This window comes from Callorhinus ursinus, unplaced genomic scaffold (genome assembly GCF_003265705.2).
Source record: "Callorhinus ursinus isolate GAN/ISIS: 27379988/994484 unplaced genomic scaffold, GSC_fseal_2.0 scaffold81, whole genome shotgun sequence".
Lineage (NCBI taxonomy): Eukaryota > Metazoa > Chordata > Mammalia > Carnivora > Otariidae > Callorhinus > Callorhinus ursinus.
In genome coordinates, this window is record NW_027397143.1 from 2,454,676 (window position 1) to 2,470,659 (window position 15,984).

The following is a 15,984-nucleotide window of genomic DNA, read 5'->3' on the forward strand; positions in this document are numbered from 1 at the left end:
CTCTCTTCCCTTGTGATTGATGGCTTTCTGTAGTGTTGTGCTTAGGTTCCTTTCTCTTTACTTTTTGTGTATCCATTGTAGGTTTTTGATTTATGGTTACCATGAGGTTCATATATAACATTCTGAGTATATAACAGTTTATATTAAGTTGAGGGTCTCTTAAGTTTGAACACATTCTAAAAACACTACATTTTGGGGCACCTGGGTGGCTCAGTCAGTTAAGGATCTGCCTTCGGCTCAGGTCATGATCCCAGGGTCCTGGAATTGAGCCCCACTTTGGGTTCCCTGCTCTGTGGGAAGCCTGCTTCTCCCTCTCCCTCTGCCTACAGCTCCCCCTGCTTGCGCCCTCTCTCTCACACTCTCTTTCTCTGTCAAATAAATAAATAAAATATTTAAAAATAAGTAAATAAAGGCACTAGGTTTTTACTCCCTTTTTATGTATATGATGTCATATCTTATATGTTTTTATTTTGTGTACTCCTTAACTACTTTTTGATAGAATTAATTTTACTGTTTTTGTCTTTTACCCTTCTTACTAGCATTGTAAGTGATTGATCTCCTACCTTTATTTTATGTTTGCTTTTACCAGTGAAGTTTTTCCCTTTCATAAGTATCTTACTATAGTTATGGCTTCCGCTTTTCCACTAAAGAAGCCCCTTTAATATTTCTTGTAAGGCTGGTTTAGGGATGTGAACTCCTTTCGCTTTTGTTTGTCTGGGAAACTCCTTATCTCTCCTGCCAGGTAGAGTACTCTTGGTCATAGGATTCTAATTTTAGCGCTTTGGATGCATCATACCACTCCCTTCTGGCCTGCAAAGTTTCTGCTGAAAAATCTGCTGATGGCCTTACAGGGTTTCCCTTGTATATAACTATTTGCCTTTCTCTTGCTGCTTTTAAGATTCTTTCTCAGGGCACCTGGGTGGCTCAGTCGTTAAGCATCTGCCTTTGGCTCAGGTCATGATCCCAGGGTCCTGGGATCGAGCCCTGCATCGGGCTCCCTGCTCGGCGGTAAGTCTGCTTCTCCCTCTCCCACTCCCCCGGCTTGTGTTTCCTCTTTTGCTATCTCTCTCTCTGTCAAATAAATAAATAAAATCTTCAAAAAAAAAATAGATTCTCTCCTTCTCTTTTATCTTTGCCATTTTAATTATTATGTGTCATGGTTTCACCTTGTTTGAGGCTCTCTGTGTGCCCTCCCCCAGGTTAGGTTAGGGAAGTTTTCAGCTGTTATTTCTTCAAATAAGTTTTCTGCCCCCTTCTGTCTTCTCCCTCTGGGATACCTACAATGCAGATGTTAGCATGCTTAATGCTGTCCCAAATGTTCCTTAAACTAGCCTCTTTTTTTTTCTTTTTTCTTTTTTTTTTTTTTAAGATTTTATTTATTTATTAGAGAGAGAATGAGAGACAGCACGAGAGGGAAGAGGGTCAGAGGGAGAAGCAGACTCCCTGTTGAGCAGGGAGCCCGATGTGGGACTCGATCCCAGGACTCCAGGATCATGACCTGAGCCAAAGGCAGTTGCTTAACCAACTGAGCCACCCAGGCGCCCAATTCTTTTTTCTTTTTGCTATTCTGCTTGGGTGCTCTCCATTTTCCATCTGTTTTCCAGATCGCTGATCCAGATCTTCTGCATCCTCTAATCTGCTGTTGACTCTCTCTAGTGTATTTTTCATTTCAATTCTTGTGTTCCTCAACTCTCATTGTTTCTTTTCTATAATTTCTCTTTGTTGAAGCTCTTACTGAGTTCATCCACTCTTCTGTCAAGTCTGGTGAACATCTTTATGACCATTACTTTGAACTCTTTCTGGGGTGGATCACGTACCTTCGTTTCATTTAGTTCTTTTTCTAATGTTTTGTCTTGTTCTTTCATTTGGAGCATATTCCTTTGTTTCCTCATTTTGCTTGACTTTCTGTGCTTGTTTCTTGTATTAGGCAGAACAGCTACGTCTGCCAGTCTTAAAGGAGTGTAGGACTATGTAGTCTGCATGTGCCTGTTGTCTTTGGCTGGAGCTGTGGCAGGCATGCGCTGAAGTTCCCAGGGCACTCCATGGGAGTCTGGAGCTGAGGCGGGGCAGGGGCCAGGGGATCCCAATGTACTCCATGAAGCAGGGGGTTCCTGGCAGGGCAACTGGAGAAGTAGGTGCAGACTAGGGGGTCCCAGGGTGTTCTGCATAGCGGAGGCCCTGGTGGGATGGCCGGAGCTTACGTGGGTATAGACCAGGAGGTCCCAAGGTGCTCCACATGGGGTAGAGGGCCTGATGGGATACCTGAAGTGGGCACAGACTCGGGGTGGGGGGGTCCTAGGGTGCTCTGGGCAGTGGGTGTCCTAGCAAGTCGTGTAGAGCTGAAGCCGGTGTGGGCCTGGGGTGTCCCAAGGTGCTTTGCACCTATACTGTGTTGGCAAGACAGCTGGAGCTGGAGCGGGCACCATCCAGGGTATCCCTGTTGTGCTGCACTGGGTCCACCTTGGTGGGACAGCTGGAGCTTGGGTGAGCTCAGATGGGAGGGCCGCCTCGGGGGCTTGCCTGGGGCTACTAAGCGAGGGAACTGGGGCTCACTGAGGTGTCGGGCTGGCTAGAATGGCCACGCTCCCGTCTGTGCTGTCAGGGTGGAGGGGGACCATCAGCAGTGGTCCTCACCGGCACCTCCCCACCTGGGGAGCATTCCAGCAACTCCTCCAGCGCCTGGCAGACACTCTGGGTTTAGATCACCCGCAGTTGCTAGCCCGCCCCACTGCACGGGCAGCATCAGGGGTGGGTTCCCATCCTAACTATGTCTCCACCTCTCCTGCCCTTCTCCGTGTGGTCCTTCTGTTGGGGTGGAAACTGCCTTCCGTTCTTAGGGGGAATCACCGTAGGTGTAGGTATAGGTTTGGTGTGTCTGGAGGGGGAGAATTCAGGGTCTTCCTACGCCACCATCTTAGACCCTCCCCTTGTCTTGTCCTTGTTGATTAGCGGTCATTCTGTGTAGTCTGAATATTAGTCCTTTATTGGTTCACCTGTGGTAGATCTCTACTCTCTTCTCTGGTATCCTTAAGTCCTTATTTTTGGTGTAGTCAAATGTGCTGATTTTTCACATTATAGGCTGCAGTTTGGGGATTTTTTTTTTTTTTTTAAGATTTTATTTATTTGAGAGAGAATGGAGAGAGAGCACATGAGAGGGGGGAGGGTCAGAGGGAGAAGCAGACTCCCTGCTGAGCAGGGAGCCCGATGCAGGACTCGATCCCGGGACTCCAGGATCATGACCTGAGCCAAAGGCAGTCGCCCAACCAACTGAGCCACCCAGGCGCCCAGTTTGGGGATTTTAAGAAGCCCTTTCTCAAGCCTAGGTGTCAAAGACATTCTACACTAGTTTTATAAACCTGACACAGGTTTTTAATGTCTAGAGTTGACTTTCATTTACAGCCTTACTGAGGGATCCAGGTGTGGTTTTCTCCATATCGTTAGCCACTTTAAAACTAGTCCAGTCTTGGGCGCCTGGGTGGCTCAGTCGTTGGGCGTCTGCCTTCGGCTCAGGTCATGATCCTGGGGTCCTGGGATCGAGCCCCACATCGGTCTCCCTGCTCCGCGGGAAGCCTGCTTCTCCCTCTCCCACTCTCCCTGCTTGTGTTCCCTCTCTCACTGTTTCTCTCTGTCAAATAAATAAAATCTTTAAAAAAAAAAAAAAAACTAGTCCAGTCTTTTCTCCCTCCATATGTGGTGCCACCCTGATCATAGATCAAGTTCATACATAATAAGGTGGAACTGTCCCTGAGGTCTCTGTTCTGTGTGTCTATCTGAGTTACCTAATCACCATAGCTTTGTAGTATGTTTTATGTCTAAGTTGGCTGTAACAAAGGACCACAGAGTGGCTTGACAGAGCTTCATTGTCTCACAGTCTGGAGGCCAGGAGTCTGAGATTGGGAGTCCGCACAGTTGCTTTCCTCTGAGGGCTGTGAGGAAGATTGTAGCGTCCCTGTGTCCTAAGGGCTCCTGGTGGCTGTTGGCCACCACTGGCGATCCATCACTTGGTGTGCTCCCTGTGTGCATGACTATGTCCAGATTTCCCCCTTTGATAAGGACACAAGTGATACTGGATTAAGGGCCCCCCCTACTCCACTTTGACCTCATCTTAACTAATTATGTCAGCAATGGCCCACTTCCCAAATAAGGTCACATCATGTGGTACTAGGGGCCAGGGCTTCCACCTATGGATTTGGGAGGGATGGAACGCAACCCATTACAGAGGTCAAGCCTGCCCTCCTTGCCCCCTAATTTTTCCCCTCTTTTTAAGATTGACTTATCTATTTGTAAACCTTTATTCTTGACAAAAAATTCAGAACAATTTATAAAGTTCCTTTTAGAAATCCAGCTGAGGGGCGCCTGGGTGGCTCAGTTGGTTGAGCGTCTGACTTTTAGTTTCGGCTCAGGTTGATTATCTCAGGGTCGTGGGATCAAGCCCCACGCTGGGCGGGGAGTCGGCTTGGGATTCTCTCTGTCCCTCACTCCTCCCCCACTTGCACACGTGAGCTCTCGTTCTCTAAAATAAATCTTTAAAAAAAATTTTTTTAATAAAAATCCAGGTGAACTGAGCTGGGATCGGGCGCCAGGCAGGGGCAGTATGAGCAGTGGGGGCAGGCAGGACTGGAGCAGAGCCAGGATCGAGGTTGGAGGTCCCAGGCTAAATTTATTAAAAAAAAAAAAAATCCAACTGAATTTCATAAATGGGGATTACATTGGATTTATAGGTTAACTTGAGAAAAAATTGACCTCTGTAGTGTATAAGGCCATTTCATCCAAGAGCATGGGGTAGATTTTCATTTAGTCAGATAATTCTTTTTTCTCTTTTTTTGTCCTTTTTACTGGGTAAGAGTCTTGCATTTTCTCCAGGTGAGTTCCTGGATTGTATTTCTTGTTGCCCATGTGACCGGTGCCTTACTTTGGCTACATCATCTGGTTAGGTCTTACTGGTATAGGAAAGAGCTCATGTGTTTGCAGGCCTGATCTCCTGTTAGCAGCCTTGCACACCGCCAGGGGGCAGACAGTTCCTCGCTTGATCCTGTTGGCTTTATGTGTAAGCGATCACATCATTGGCAAATAGAGTTTAATCTCTTTACCCTCAATTTTTTGTTTTTTAGAGCATTGGTTAGGCTTTCCAATACTACATTACACAGCAGAAACAGTGAGCAAACTTGTGGTCCTGCTCTTAAAAGGATTGCATCTAAAAGTTTCTCCATAAGCTATAATCTTGCTAGATGTTTGCTATGTGATCCTCAGTTAAGGAAGTTCACTTCTGTTTCTTGTTTGCTTAGTTTTACCATGAATATGTGTTGAATTTATTAAATGCTTTTTTTCCCCCTATATTTTATCTATTTTGTTGGTTTTTTTTTTTTTATAGATTTTATTTATTTATTAGAGCACAAGTTGTGGCAGAGGGAGAGGGAGAAGCAAACTCCCTGCTAAGCAGGGAGCCTGATGCAGGGCTGGATCCCAGGACCCTGAGATTCTGACCTGAACCAAAGGTAGATGATGCTTAAGCGACTGAGCCACCCAGGTGCCCCCCTGTTTTATCTATTTTGATAATCATATTCTTTTTTTTTCCTTTATTTGTGTTGTAATTTATACTGATTAACATTCTTGGAATCCTACTTAATTATGATATATATACTCTTGATACCATTAGCTAATATTTTATATATAATATATGTGTTTATATTTGAGATGGTACTCTAGTTATCTTTCCTCTTACTGACCTTATTTGCCTTCAGAATCAAGATTGGGTTGGCACTATATGCTTTCCTGCTCTCTTGAAGCTCTCTTTTTCTGGAATAATTCATACAAGATAGCAAGTGGCTATTCTGAAAATTTAGAGAATCCACCTATGTTACAGGATTTACCTGGGTCTGAGGCTTTGGAAGCAGGGTGACTTTGATGACCATTTCAAGTTATTAAATGCTACTGACCTATTTGTGCTTTCTGTTTCTTCTCAGGACAGTTTTGGTATATTTTTTCCAAAATATATCTTGTTTAGGTTCTCAAATGTTTTAGCTCATAGTTGTTTATAATGTTCTTTCTTTTACAGTTTTTAATTCTCTTTTATTCAGGATTTTCTTACTTGCATTTTCTATTTTCTATATTCCTTCTTGACAGAAGTGTATCTTCTTTAATAATCTTTTCAAAGAACCACCTTTTCCCCCTAATACTCTGCACTGTCTTTTCTTCCCATGTTTTTCACTGACTTCTATCTACCCTTACTTTTATTATATTCTTTCTGATTTCTTTGGGTTTTCTCTGTAGTTCATTTTCAGCTGCTGAAATGCATGCTTAGCTTATCTGTTTTATCTTTTTTTTTTTCCATAAAAAATGTCATTTGGGGTGCCTGGCTGACTCAGTAGAGCGTGTGACTCCTGATCTCAGGATCATGAGTTCAAGCTCCACGCTGGGGGGCAGAGTTTACTTAAAAAAATAAAAATAAATAACAAAAATGCTATTTGAGGTTAAAAATTACCCGCAAGTGCTGCTTTAGCTGTGGCCCTCAAAATTTAACAAAAGCATATCATCTAAGAGGCACATTTTTCACATCTTAGCATCTCTGAAACCTAGATGCATCTTACAGTCGGTGACCTGAGTGTTCCAAGTAGCAGGTTTTTCTTTCTTAGTGGCGTGTAAAATTAAGACACATTTTACACTCAGTGCATCTTCAGTACTATACAATATTGCATAGTGTTTTCACTAGCTTTTACCTCTGAGTATTTCATAATTCTTCCTCTGGTTTATATTTTTAGCTCAGTAGTTTTAGTAATAATGCCATTTAGTTTTGTTTCCAAGATATGAGGCGTTTTTAGTCATTCTTGTGTTGTTAAAGTCTAATTGTATCACATTAAGGTCCAAGAATACAGTCTGTATATTATTCTTGGGAATTTATTAGGACTTCCTTCTGTCTTCAGCCTTCCTGTATCCTTTTATTTTAAAAGAGTCTCTTGTAGACACACAGGAACATGGTGTTTTTGCCACGCCCCACCCCCGCCGCCCTCGGTCCAGGCTCTGGTTCAGAGCCTGGATTCAGAAGTCACATAGTCACGGGTGTGAGCGTGCTGTCCTGGCACATGCACGCTAGTCTCCACCCCGGCGCTCTCTCTGAGCCTCCCTTTGCCTAGAGAAGGGGGACTAACCACCCTTGCCAGGGCCAGAGAGTTCACAGGTGTGCTGGGCACGTGGGAACAGCTCAGTAACATTGTCAGATCCCACTCTGAAGTTCCTTTTTGAAAAGGAACATGGACCTTTCATAGAGGAAAGGCTCATTACTTCCTTACTTCTTTCTGGGCCTTTCTTTCTGTTGATAACACTGGGCGCTTCAACCCAACGTGCCTTCCAGGGCTGTGGGGAAGAGCAGCAATTAACAAAATGCTCCTGAAAGTGCTGTGAAAGTAGAGGGTGCAATCAAACCTGTTCTTAATCCCAAGCAGGCCCGGCGGTGAGGGAGTGGCAGAGTGTGACCCCTTTTCCTTGCCTTGGCAGAATGCCGAGAGCTGTTTACAGCAGAAGAATGAAGCCATCACATCTTTTGAAGAAAAAAACAACCAAGTTATGTCCAGCATGAAACAGATGGAAGAAAGGTAATCACTCCTCCCCCACCCCGGCACATACTCCTTAGGAGATGGGGACATTCTCTGGACCTGAAGTTTCTCTCACAAGTACAGACAACTTGGGATGATGGGCCTTTGGGATCCTAGTCTTGCTGAAGGGGGCCGATTCCCAGCCCTAAGTGTGTATTCCCTTAATCAACCTTTGGGTTCCTGTATCACATTGTCTTCCCAGGGGGTCAGACTGGTACAGTGAGGTCAGCAGCATGGTCACATTTTTACATCAGTCAGTAGTGGATCACAAGAGAGTCTGAAAACAGACTCACAAGAATATGGCAACTGATTTTCTTACAAGAGTGCAAAGGCAGTTCAGTGGAGCAAGGAGTCTTTTTAATAAATGATGTTTGAACAATCAGAAAAATGAATTGCAATCTACATCTCATATCTTATTCAAAAATTGACTAGAAATGGATAAATCTAAATGGAAAACTTAAAATTTCTAACTTTTAGAAGAAAACATAGAAAATCTTTGTGGCTTTGGGTTAGTCAAAGAGATCTTAGACGTGACATGAAAGCCTGGGGTCCATGGGAGAAAAATTTGATAAATTGGACTTTATCAAAATATAAAACCTTTGTTCTATGAAAGACACACTTAAGAGAATAAAAAGACACGTTACAGAATGGGACAAAATTTGCAGATCATATAACTGACAAAGTACTTGCATCCAGAATGTATAAAGAACTGTCAAAACTCAACAAACAACCCAGTTTAAAAATGGACAAAAGGCTTGAAGACACTTGACCAAAGAGGGCATATGGATGGCAGAGCAGCACACAAAAAGACGTTCAGTATCACTAGCCAGCAGGGACGTGCGTGTTACAATCACAGTGGGGGTCACTGTGCATGTATTAGAACAGCTAAATATCTTTTTAGTGACAGCCCTGAGTGCCGACAAGACTCCAAAGTGACTAGAACTCCCCTGCCTTACCAATGGGGATGCCAAATGGTACAGCCACTGTGGAGAACAGTCTCTTAAAATAAAGCTAAACATCCTCTTATCATATGACCCCACAATCCTACTCCTGGGTATGTGCCCAAAAGAAGTGAAGACTGATGTTCACACAGAAACCTGTACACAAATGTTTATAGCAGGTCTGTGCATATAGTTGCCAAAACTAGAAGCAGCTCAGAGGTCTTTCATCTGATGAAGGGGAAACAAACTGCCTATACCATGAAATAATACTCGGCCATCAGAAGGAACAAGCCACTGATACACGAACCTGGAATGATCTCAGATACCGCGCTGAGTGAAAGAAGCCAGTTTCAAGAGGTTATATGAGGAATAATTGCATTTCTAGGACATTCTCGAAAAGCCAAAGCCATGGCATCAGAGCACATCAGTGGTTGCCAGGTTTAGGGGTGACTCCAGAGGGCAGCATTAGGGAGCTTTCCAGGGTGATGGAGCTCCTCGTCGCCACGGTGGTTACACGAGTCTGTATGCGTGCTGAGAACTCTGGGAACAGTTTTACTGGGTGTGTATTTAAAACCCCAGCCACAAGACTGTGAAAGACGCTGCCCTCAGCCTTGAGGATAGCTCCTTTCCCACGGAGACCTGGTTCTTTGGGCGCAGGTTACAGGTCTCGGAGAGGGCGCGGCAGGGGGCAGAGGAGCGGAGCCACAAGCTGCAGCAGGAGCTGGGGGGCCGGACGTGCGCGCTGCAGCAGCAGCTCTCCCAGCTGCACGAGCAGTGGTAGGCGGGGCCGGGGCGGGGCCGGGGGCGGGGCCAACCGCCAGGGGGCGGGGCCGGGCAGCTCCCGACGGGGTGCAGGCAGTGTCCCTTCTGCGTTTACGCCCCCGAAGCGGGAATCAGGGTGTGTGTCAGGCCCGGTGTCCCTCCTTTCGCAAGCGAGAGCGCCGGCTCGGGGGGTTCGGGAACGTCCCAGAGCCACTCAGCTGGTGAGAGGGGGAGTGCGGTAGCTTTCTCCCGCCTCGACCCCGTGTCCCCCGGTGGGAGCCGGCTCTGGGTAGAGGATCCTACTCGTGCGGTCCTAAGTGTCTCTCGGGGCTCTTTCCCTTTCTGCCCGCTCGAGTGCTGTCAGTGCATGCGCCCGCTTCCCCTGGCGGGGTCCTGGTCTTCCCTCTGGAGGGGCAGGTGGCCCTGCCGGAGAGGGAGCCCGGCTTCCCTGCTCTGGTGACCGGTTTAGGTGCAGGTGCAGCACTTCTGATTTCTGTGAATTCCCCATTTCCTTTGCGGAGAATTGGGTTGGAGATTGTGCATGTTCCATGCATCTCTCACTGAGACTAACTCAAGTTCATTTTGGGAAAACAGCTCGAGTCTAGAGAAAGAGTTGAAATCAGAAAAAGAACAGAGACAGGCTCTTCAGCGAGAATTACAACAGGAGAAGGACACCTCCTCTCTACTCCGAGCAGAGCTACAGCAAGTGGAAGGATTAAAAAAGGTAAGGCTGCCGGCCTGGGAGGGGAAGAGCTGCTGCCGTCTCCAGGAGCCCCTGCCACAGAGCCCTTGGTACAGCCAGAGCCGCGCCTCTGCGCCAGGCGGCTGGTGCATACACCAGCCACTCGGGGAGCAGTGCGGTGGGGAAAATAAAACAGGGAGACGGCCCACAGTGGCGGCAGTAGTCCGGGATCCGGGAAGTGTGCCTGGGAGGCTGACCCAAAAGACAAGTGAGGGCCAGCCATGCAGAGGCGGGCAAAGGATGTCTCGGGCACACTGGTCACACACCAGCCCTGGCGGAGGATCCTTGGGGATTTTGTTGTGTTGAACAGGATCATGGGTACTGCTGCACGCTCTGAATGAGCCCACAAAGGTCCTCTGATCTCTGTTGGAAAGTGTCTAAGAGCCCCTCCCAGGGGAGCCCACTGGGCCAGGGGTGGGAACCACTGGGGAGGGGAGAGGTTCCGCAAGAGCCTCTCAGGCTCTAAGAGGGGATGGGAAGAAATAGAGTGCAGAAGAGGACTCCTAGAAGGTTCTGCATCTTCCCCCCTGGATTCCCTTTGGTCTAAGATTTGAATTGCATACCCTCTTGCCCCACACCTGCACTTAACGTACACACACAAACAAAACATGTCTGACGTCAGAGCAGGTGTCACCAGGCTCTGGGGCAGAAGGCCCAGGGGCAGCTGGGAGGGACATGCCCACCACTCAGGCCTAAGCCCTGCTGCTCTCCATCAGCCCTGAACCCCAAATCACTGTCCTGGGTCTTTGTCAGGGCCCTTGCCAACCTGTGTCCTCCAGAGGCCCTGGGCCTGGATGACAGTGGTTATCAGTGTGTGAGCTTCACCCCACATACGCACATGGTCTCGGGCTGGGTGTGAGATCCCACATCCTGGCCTCCATCAGCCTTGGTCGTTCATTTTCAGGAAGTTGAGACCAGCCCTTTCCAAAAAACTATTTATTCAAATGAGCTTTCACTGTGCAGGTGTCCCCCGCTCCTGCATAAGGCTCATCTGTGCGTGTTTTGAGGCAGTTCTCTGTGTTTCAACGGCCTTTTAATAGCAACTCAGATGGGCAAGGCCTTGCTCGCCCTGTGTGGGTGACTGATTTTCACGTAGCTGTTTTCCTGTCCCGCATCACTGTCCCCACTGCAGGTGCCTGTTCTGGAGAAACGGGCTAGTGAGAAGTCATCCATGAAATAACCGCAGCTCAAATGAGATTAACACAACAAAACTGCTTTTTGCTCTTGAAAAACATTCTGACCTGCTTGTCGCTGCAGTTACATGAGTGTGTCAGGCCTCTGGTTGGTCCGTTTTAGGAGCTGCGGGAGCTCCAAGACGAGAAGGCGGAGTTGCAGAAGGTTTGCAACGAGCAGGAACAAGCCCTCCAGGAAATGGGCCTGCACCTCAGCCAGTAAGAAGCCCGCCCCCACCCTCCCCTGCCACCTGTGTCGTGGCCCAACTGGGCCTGCCCCCCTTCCTCCAGAGTCACACCAGCCTGCCCACCAGGCCCCAAACCAGGGAGAGGAGGGCCGGGCAGGAGGCCAGCCAGGGGTTTAAGGGCGACCCCCCAGGAAGTCAGCACTTGGAGACACAGCGCCGGTTTAATGCATTAGGAAATCCCTTCTAGTGAGCCCTCCTGTTCACTAGCTCAGCCTCTACATCCCAAGCAAGCCAGGGGGGCGGTGGGTGGGGTGCTTGCTGGGCCCGCAGTCAGACCAGGGGGCTACTGTGGTTTGAGGATTCCGCCTGCTGTGGCATAGCACAACCACCACCTCCCTTTCTGGACATTCACATCTACCAGCATCTGTCTGTCTATCTGTCCTGCTGGGTACTGCTAAAGGAGCACAGACCTTAGTACTTCGGTCTCTTCCTTTGACCTGACAGCCCTCCCCCGCAGGGTCCCCGTCCCGCCAGGTTCCTCTGGCCCATCCAATAGGTCACACTGCAGATTGTAGGATTTGTTCATTTGTGAGATGATTGTGTTTGCAGAGCCGCTGGGGAGCTTTATTCTCCTTAGGAGTCAGGGCTCCTGGTTGCAGAGGGACAGAAACCCAGCTCAGACTATCTCAAGCCCAAAAAGCCATCGGGAATCAGTGTCTCCCTCCTAGTCTGCCGTCCTGTCTGCTCCCTCACCAGTGGCTCTGGTCCCCACCAGGTCCTGTTCTGGCTCCTTCCCCAAGCACAGTGACCAGAGAGATGGGGGCCCCGTGGGAGCCTGTGACCAGAGGTCCAGACATGGGGACCGACAGAGAAGCAGCTAGAAACACACGGTAGTAGCACGCGTGTCAGTCAGGCTGCGCTGGGCTTGTGTCGAGGACGTGTGACGTGGGCAGGGATCCCCGAGGAACATCCTTGGTGCTCCCTCCCTCCCTCCCTCTTCCCTCCATCCTGCAAGCCGACACCAGGTGACAGAGGACAGGGTTCTCCTCAGATCCTCCACCAGCTAGACACAGCTGCCCGGTTTCTTTCTCTGGGCAACTTCCGGATCCTTCCCAAGTTGTGTTCCCCGGGGACGTGCTTGCACGTGCAGGCTGCCGTCCTGACCTGGTTCCCCCTGCCCCCCCGGGCAGCTTCTGGTCCTGTCACACTGCAGGCCTGTCTCTGAGCTGCTCAGGTGGGACTGAAGGCCCCGATGCTCAGTTCCCAGTCCCCCCCTGGAAGTCTCGTCTATGTCTCAGAGCCCTGCCACTTTGACCCTTCTGTTGATCCACTGACAGTTTAGGCTAATGTCAGCTTTTCAGAAAGGGCTCAGACCTCCCCCCACTGCCCCAGCCTGCAATTACAGATACACAGTTTCATTTTATCTGGTTGAATTCTGCCAGTGTAGACCACATTCAGGCCTGTCTTCTATGTGGACGACTAAGGAACTGTTCTTCTGCTAACAAGGGTGGAGCAAGTGAACCTGTCCTCAGAGCAGGACTGTTCTAGAAGGAGCAGGCAGCAGGAAAGGGGCCGAAGGAGCCATGAGGATTTGGGTGCCTACCGTGGGGGGGCCCCACACCCCCATTCAGGCGCATGTCCCATGCAGGAATGGTTGCCCGGAGAAGCCAGGAACCTTACTTCTAGGAAATTCTTCCCAGTTGTTGATTTTATTTATTTGACAGTGAGAGAGGGAACACAAGCAGGGGGAGCAGCAGAGGGAGAAGCAGGCTTCCCACTGAGCAGGGAGCCCGATGCGGGACTCGATCCCAGGACCCTGAGATCGTGACCTGAGCCGAAGGCAGACACTTAACGACTGGGCCACCCAGGCGCCCTCCCAATTTTTAAATGGTTGCAACTACTTCAAAGTCTTTTTAAACCTTGCAGGCTCAACAGTCTGTTTTGGGACCACGTTCGTTCCACAGTCTCCTAGAGCGCAGCAGACATGAGCCAGCATGATGAGGTGACTGGGATGATAAAAGGCAGAAAGCGTGTTCTCGAACAACTCCTGTATGGGGCTGCTCTCTCCTAAGCCGTCACCCTCCTGAAGCCAGACAGTAGCTGTGGGCTTGCTGAGTTTGAGAGCCTCGCACAGCTATAATTTTTCTTTTTTAAGGTCAAAGCTAAAGATGGAAGACATCAAAGAAGTAAACAAGGCGCTGAAGGTACTGGAATGTTAACGTTATTAGCCTCAGAATCATTGCCCCCGGCTTAGTCAGCTCACGCTCCTGCCCTGGGCACTCAGGTTCTCCCGAGTCAGGTGAGGGATGTGTCCCAGAGGCCTGTGACCCGGGGACGTGAGACACTGGCAGGCAGTGGGGCCCAGCCCGCAACCTCCGTCCTGATTCCAGCCCCTCAGCTGGACGTTCAAGAGCAGGCCTAGATCACAGGAGCCCAGATGAAGGGAACGACAAGTGGCAGAAAGAGATCCAGGGATTTCTTAAAATAGGGAGCAAGCGAGGGGCCCGAGGCCACCCCGAGCCGGGCCGCGTCTCTGGAGCATCTCCGGGAGGGCCGAAGGATGCCCGCCACCTAGGGTGGGCGGGAACGCGTGGGACCAGGTGACCTGGTCTGGGCGCCAGGCTGGCCAGCTGGGGTGCGGACGGGGGAGAGGGGAGCAGTTGAGAGAGGAAGGGACAGCCCAGCTGGGACAGGCGAGTCCGCCCTCCACCAGTTCGGAGACCCTGGCGCCTGGCAGGTCAGGGGCGGCCAACTGTCCCAGCCATCTTAGCAACCCGGACGTGAACTTGGCGGCACTGGCTTCCCTCTCTTGTACCTGGAAAGCTCCTTGAAGGGCACCCCTGCCCTGCCCAGATGTGCCGGCCAGCGACGGCCAGCAGCACCACGGGGACAGGCTGTCGGGCGTCGCGCTGCAGCTCCTGAAGTGGCTCTGTCACCGCCAAATGCCAAGGAGCCAGAACAGTTCCTCAGGCGTTTGGCCCCACTGAGCGCTCAGTTCCTCTGGCTGCACAAATGGCACATCCTTGTTTTCCTTTAGAACGATCTCCAGAAAGGCAGCTTTAAAGCCTCAGATCCTGCCTCACCACATTGTGCTGTGGGTTGGGGGGCTTAGCATGGGGACAGGGGCCTCCCATCTCCCCCCCCCCCCACTGGCACATTGCCTTCTGTCCCTCTGCAGGGCCCGCCCTGGCGGGACTGGCCCCTCTCCATCTGGAGCAGGTCTCCGCCAGGGTCAGTTTGGAAGCACTAGATCCGGGCTCTGGGTACCTTGGCCCAAGAGCATTTTTGAAAGTGGGCAGCTGAGTCTGGATGACAGGAAGCCGGGGAACCTGGCTGGAGGCCCAGGGGTGACCTGCAGGGGCCGGGAGGCCCGAGCCAGAGAGCATGCGGGCAGCAGCACCTGAGCTCCGGCCATGGCTGCATCTGGGGGCGGGGGGAAGGAGGGAGTCCCTCGAAAGGCCCTGATGTTGGGCAGTCGGAACATAGCTACAGGTCCATCAGGAGCCAAGCCGCAAAATGGGGTTCTTTTGTGGTCTTTCCCCCTCAGGGCCATACATGGCTGAAGGATGATGAGGCAACGCACTGTAAGCAGTGTGAAAAGGAGTTCTCCATCTCCCGGAGGAAGGTATGTGGGGTGGCCCTCCAGCAGCTCCCACAGGGGCTCCCCTTCAACCCACTCCCGTGGGACCCGGGCCACCGTATGCAACGGCGCTCGCTGGTATGCTGACCCCCGCAGATGGCTTCCCAGCTTGTCCCCACCCGTCCTTTCAAGGATTGGCAGATTTCTTTGGGAGTTAGGGCTGCTCGCGTACAGAACACTAGGTGAGTGTATCATTCAAAGTTCATGGTCAGCAACAGGACCAAAATCTGACTAAATTAGGCAAAAACCATCTATAGAGAACCCGTGGTTAGACAGGCATCCACACAGCCCCAGAAGCTGAGCCAGGGCCCGTGCCCCGGAGACTCTGCCTTCCGCTTCCAGGACCGGGGGGGGGGGGGTCCCCGCAACCAGCCTTTGGTCCAGGGTTGCTGGGGCTTTGATGGAGCAGTTGGGCAGCACAAAGGCAGGACACAGATCCCTAGCAAGACTGGAAGCCTGTCCAGCCCACTAACAGTGCCCCACCCCCCACCTTACGGCTGTGCATTCTCCCCGGTCCCCGTCTCATCAGGCCCTGTGGGAAAGGAGAAATCCCAAATCCTGGCCAGCGCCTCGCGTAGGTCCAGCGGTAGAAACGGCCCTCCTGAGGCTGCCTTTGAGATCAGGCTTGGGCACAGGGCCTGCTGGAGGCTGGGGCCTCGCGGTCCCCAGCCCCCAACCAGCCTGGCCATGGCCCAGAGTGATGGAGGCGGCGGGCGGGCAGAAGCTCCGCGCAAAGGCAGGAGGCACTGGCTTTGGAAACCTCGCGTCTGCAGCAGACGCCGTGACACCAGGGAGCGAAGCGGGGATGTTCCGTAGCCGACCAGCAGCCCCAGTGCGTTCCAGAGCCTCAGTCCTACAAGTGCACACGCCCCCCCCCGCCCCCGAACGGACCCCTGCTGCTGGGGCGGGGGGGTGTCGGAAGGCGCCCGCCCTTACCACCCCCTCGTGCC

At 50.7% G+C, this 15,984-nt stretch overlaps 1 protein-coding gene and 1 non-coding gene across 5 annotated transcripts in view; both read left to right on the forward strand.

Annotated features, from left to right (window-relative positions):
- Nucleotides 1-15,984, forward strand: part of RUFY1 (RUN and FYVE domain containing 1) — a 61,734-nt gene that overhangs the window by 42,593 nt on the left and 3,157 nt on the right. For 2 of the 4 annotated variants that reach the window (XM_025862692.2, XM_025862691.2), the window contains exons 12-17: nucleotides 7,492-7,589; nucleotides 9,188-9,307; nucleotides 9,887-10,016; nucleotides 11,331-11,425; nucleotides 13,550-13,598; nucleotides 14,942-15,019. In XM_025862692.2, the coding sequence (XP_025718477.2) occupies nucleotides 7,492-7,589; nucleotides 9,188-9,307; nucleotides 9,887-10,016; nucleotides 11,331-11,425; nucleotides 13,550-13,598; nucleotides 14,942-15,019 (570 nt within the window). Of the gene's footprint in view, nucleotides 1-7,491; nucleotides 7,590-9,187; nucleotides 9,308-9,886; nucleotides 10,017-11,330; nucleotides 11,426-13,549; nucleotides 13,599-14,941; nucleotides 15,020-15,130; nucleotides 15,956-15,984 lie in introns of those variants that run through there. The other 2 variants (XM_073887573.1, XM_073887574.1) reach the window with 2 other exon arrangements.
- Nucleotides 4,355-4,446, forward strand: TRNAK-UUU (transfer RNA lysine (anticodon UUU)). The gene is given in 2 exon segments: nucleotides 4,355-4,391; nucleotides 4,399-4,446. It is a non-coding gene; the product is annotated as a tRNA-Lys (tRNA).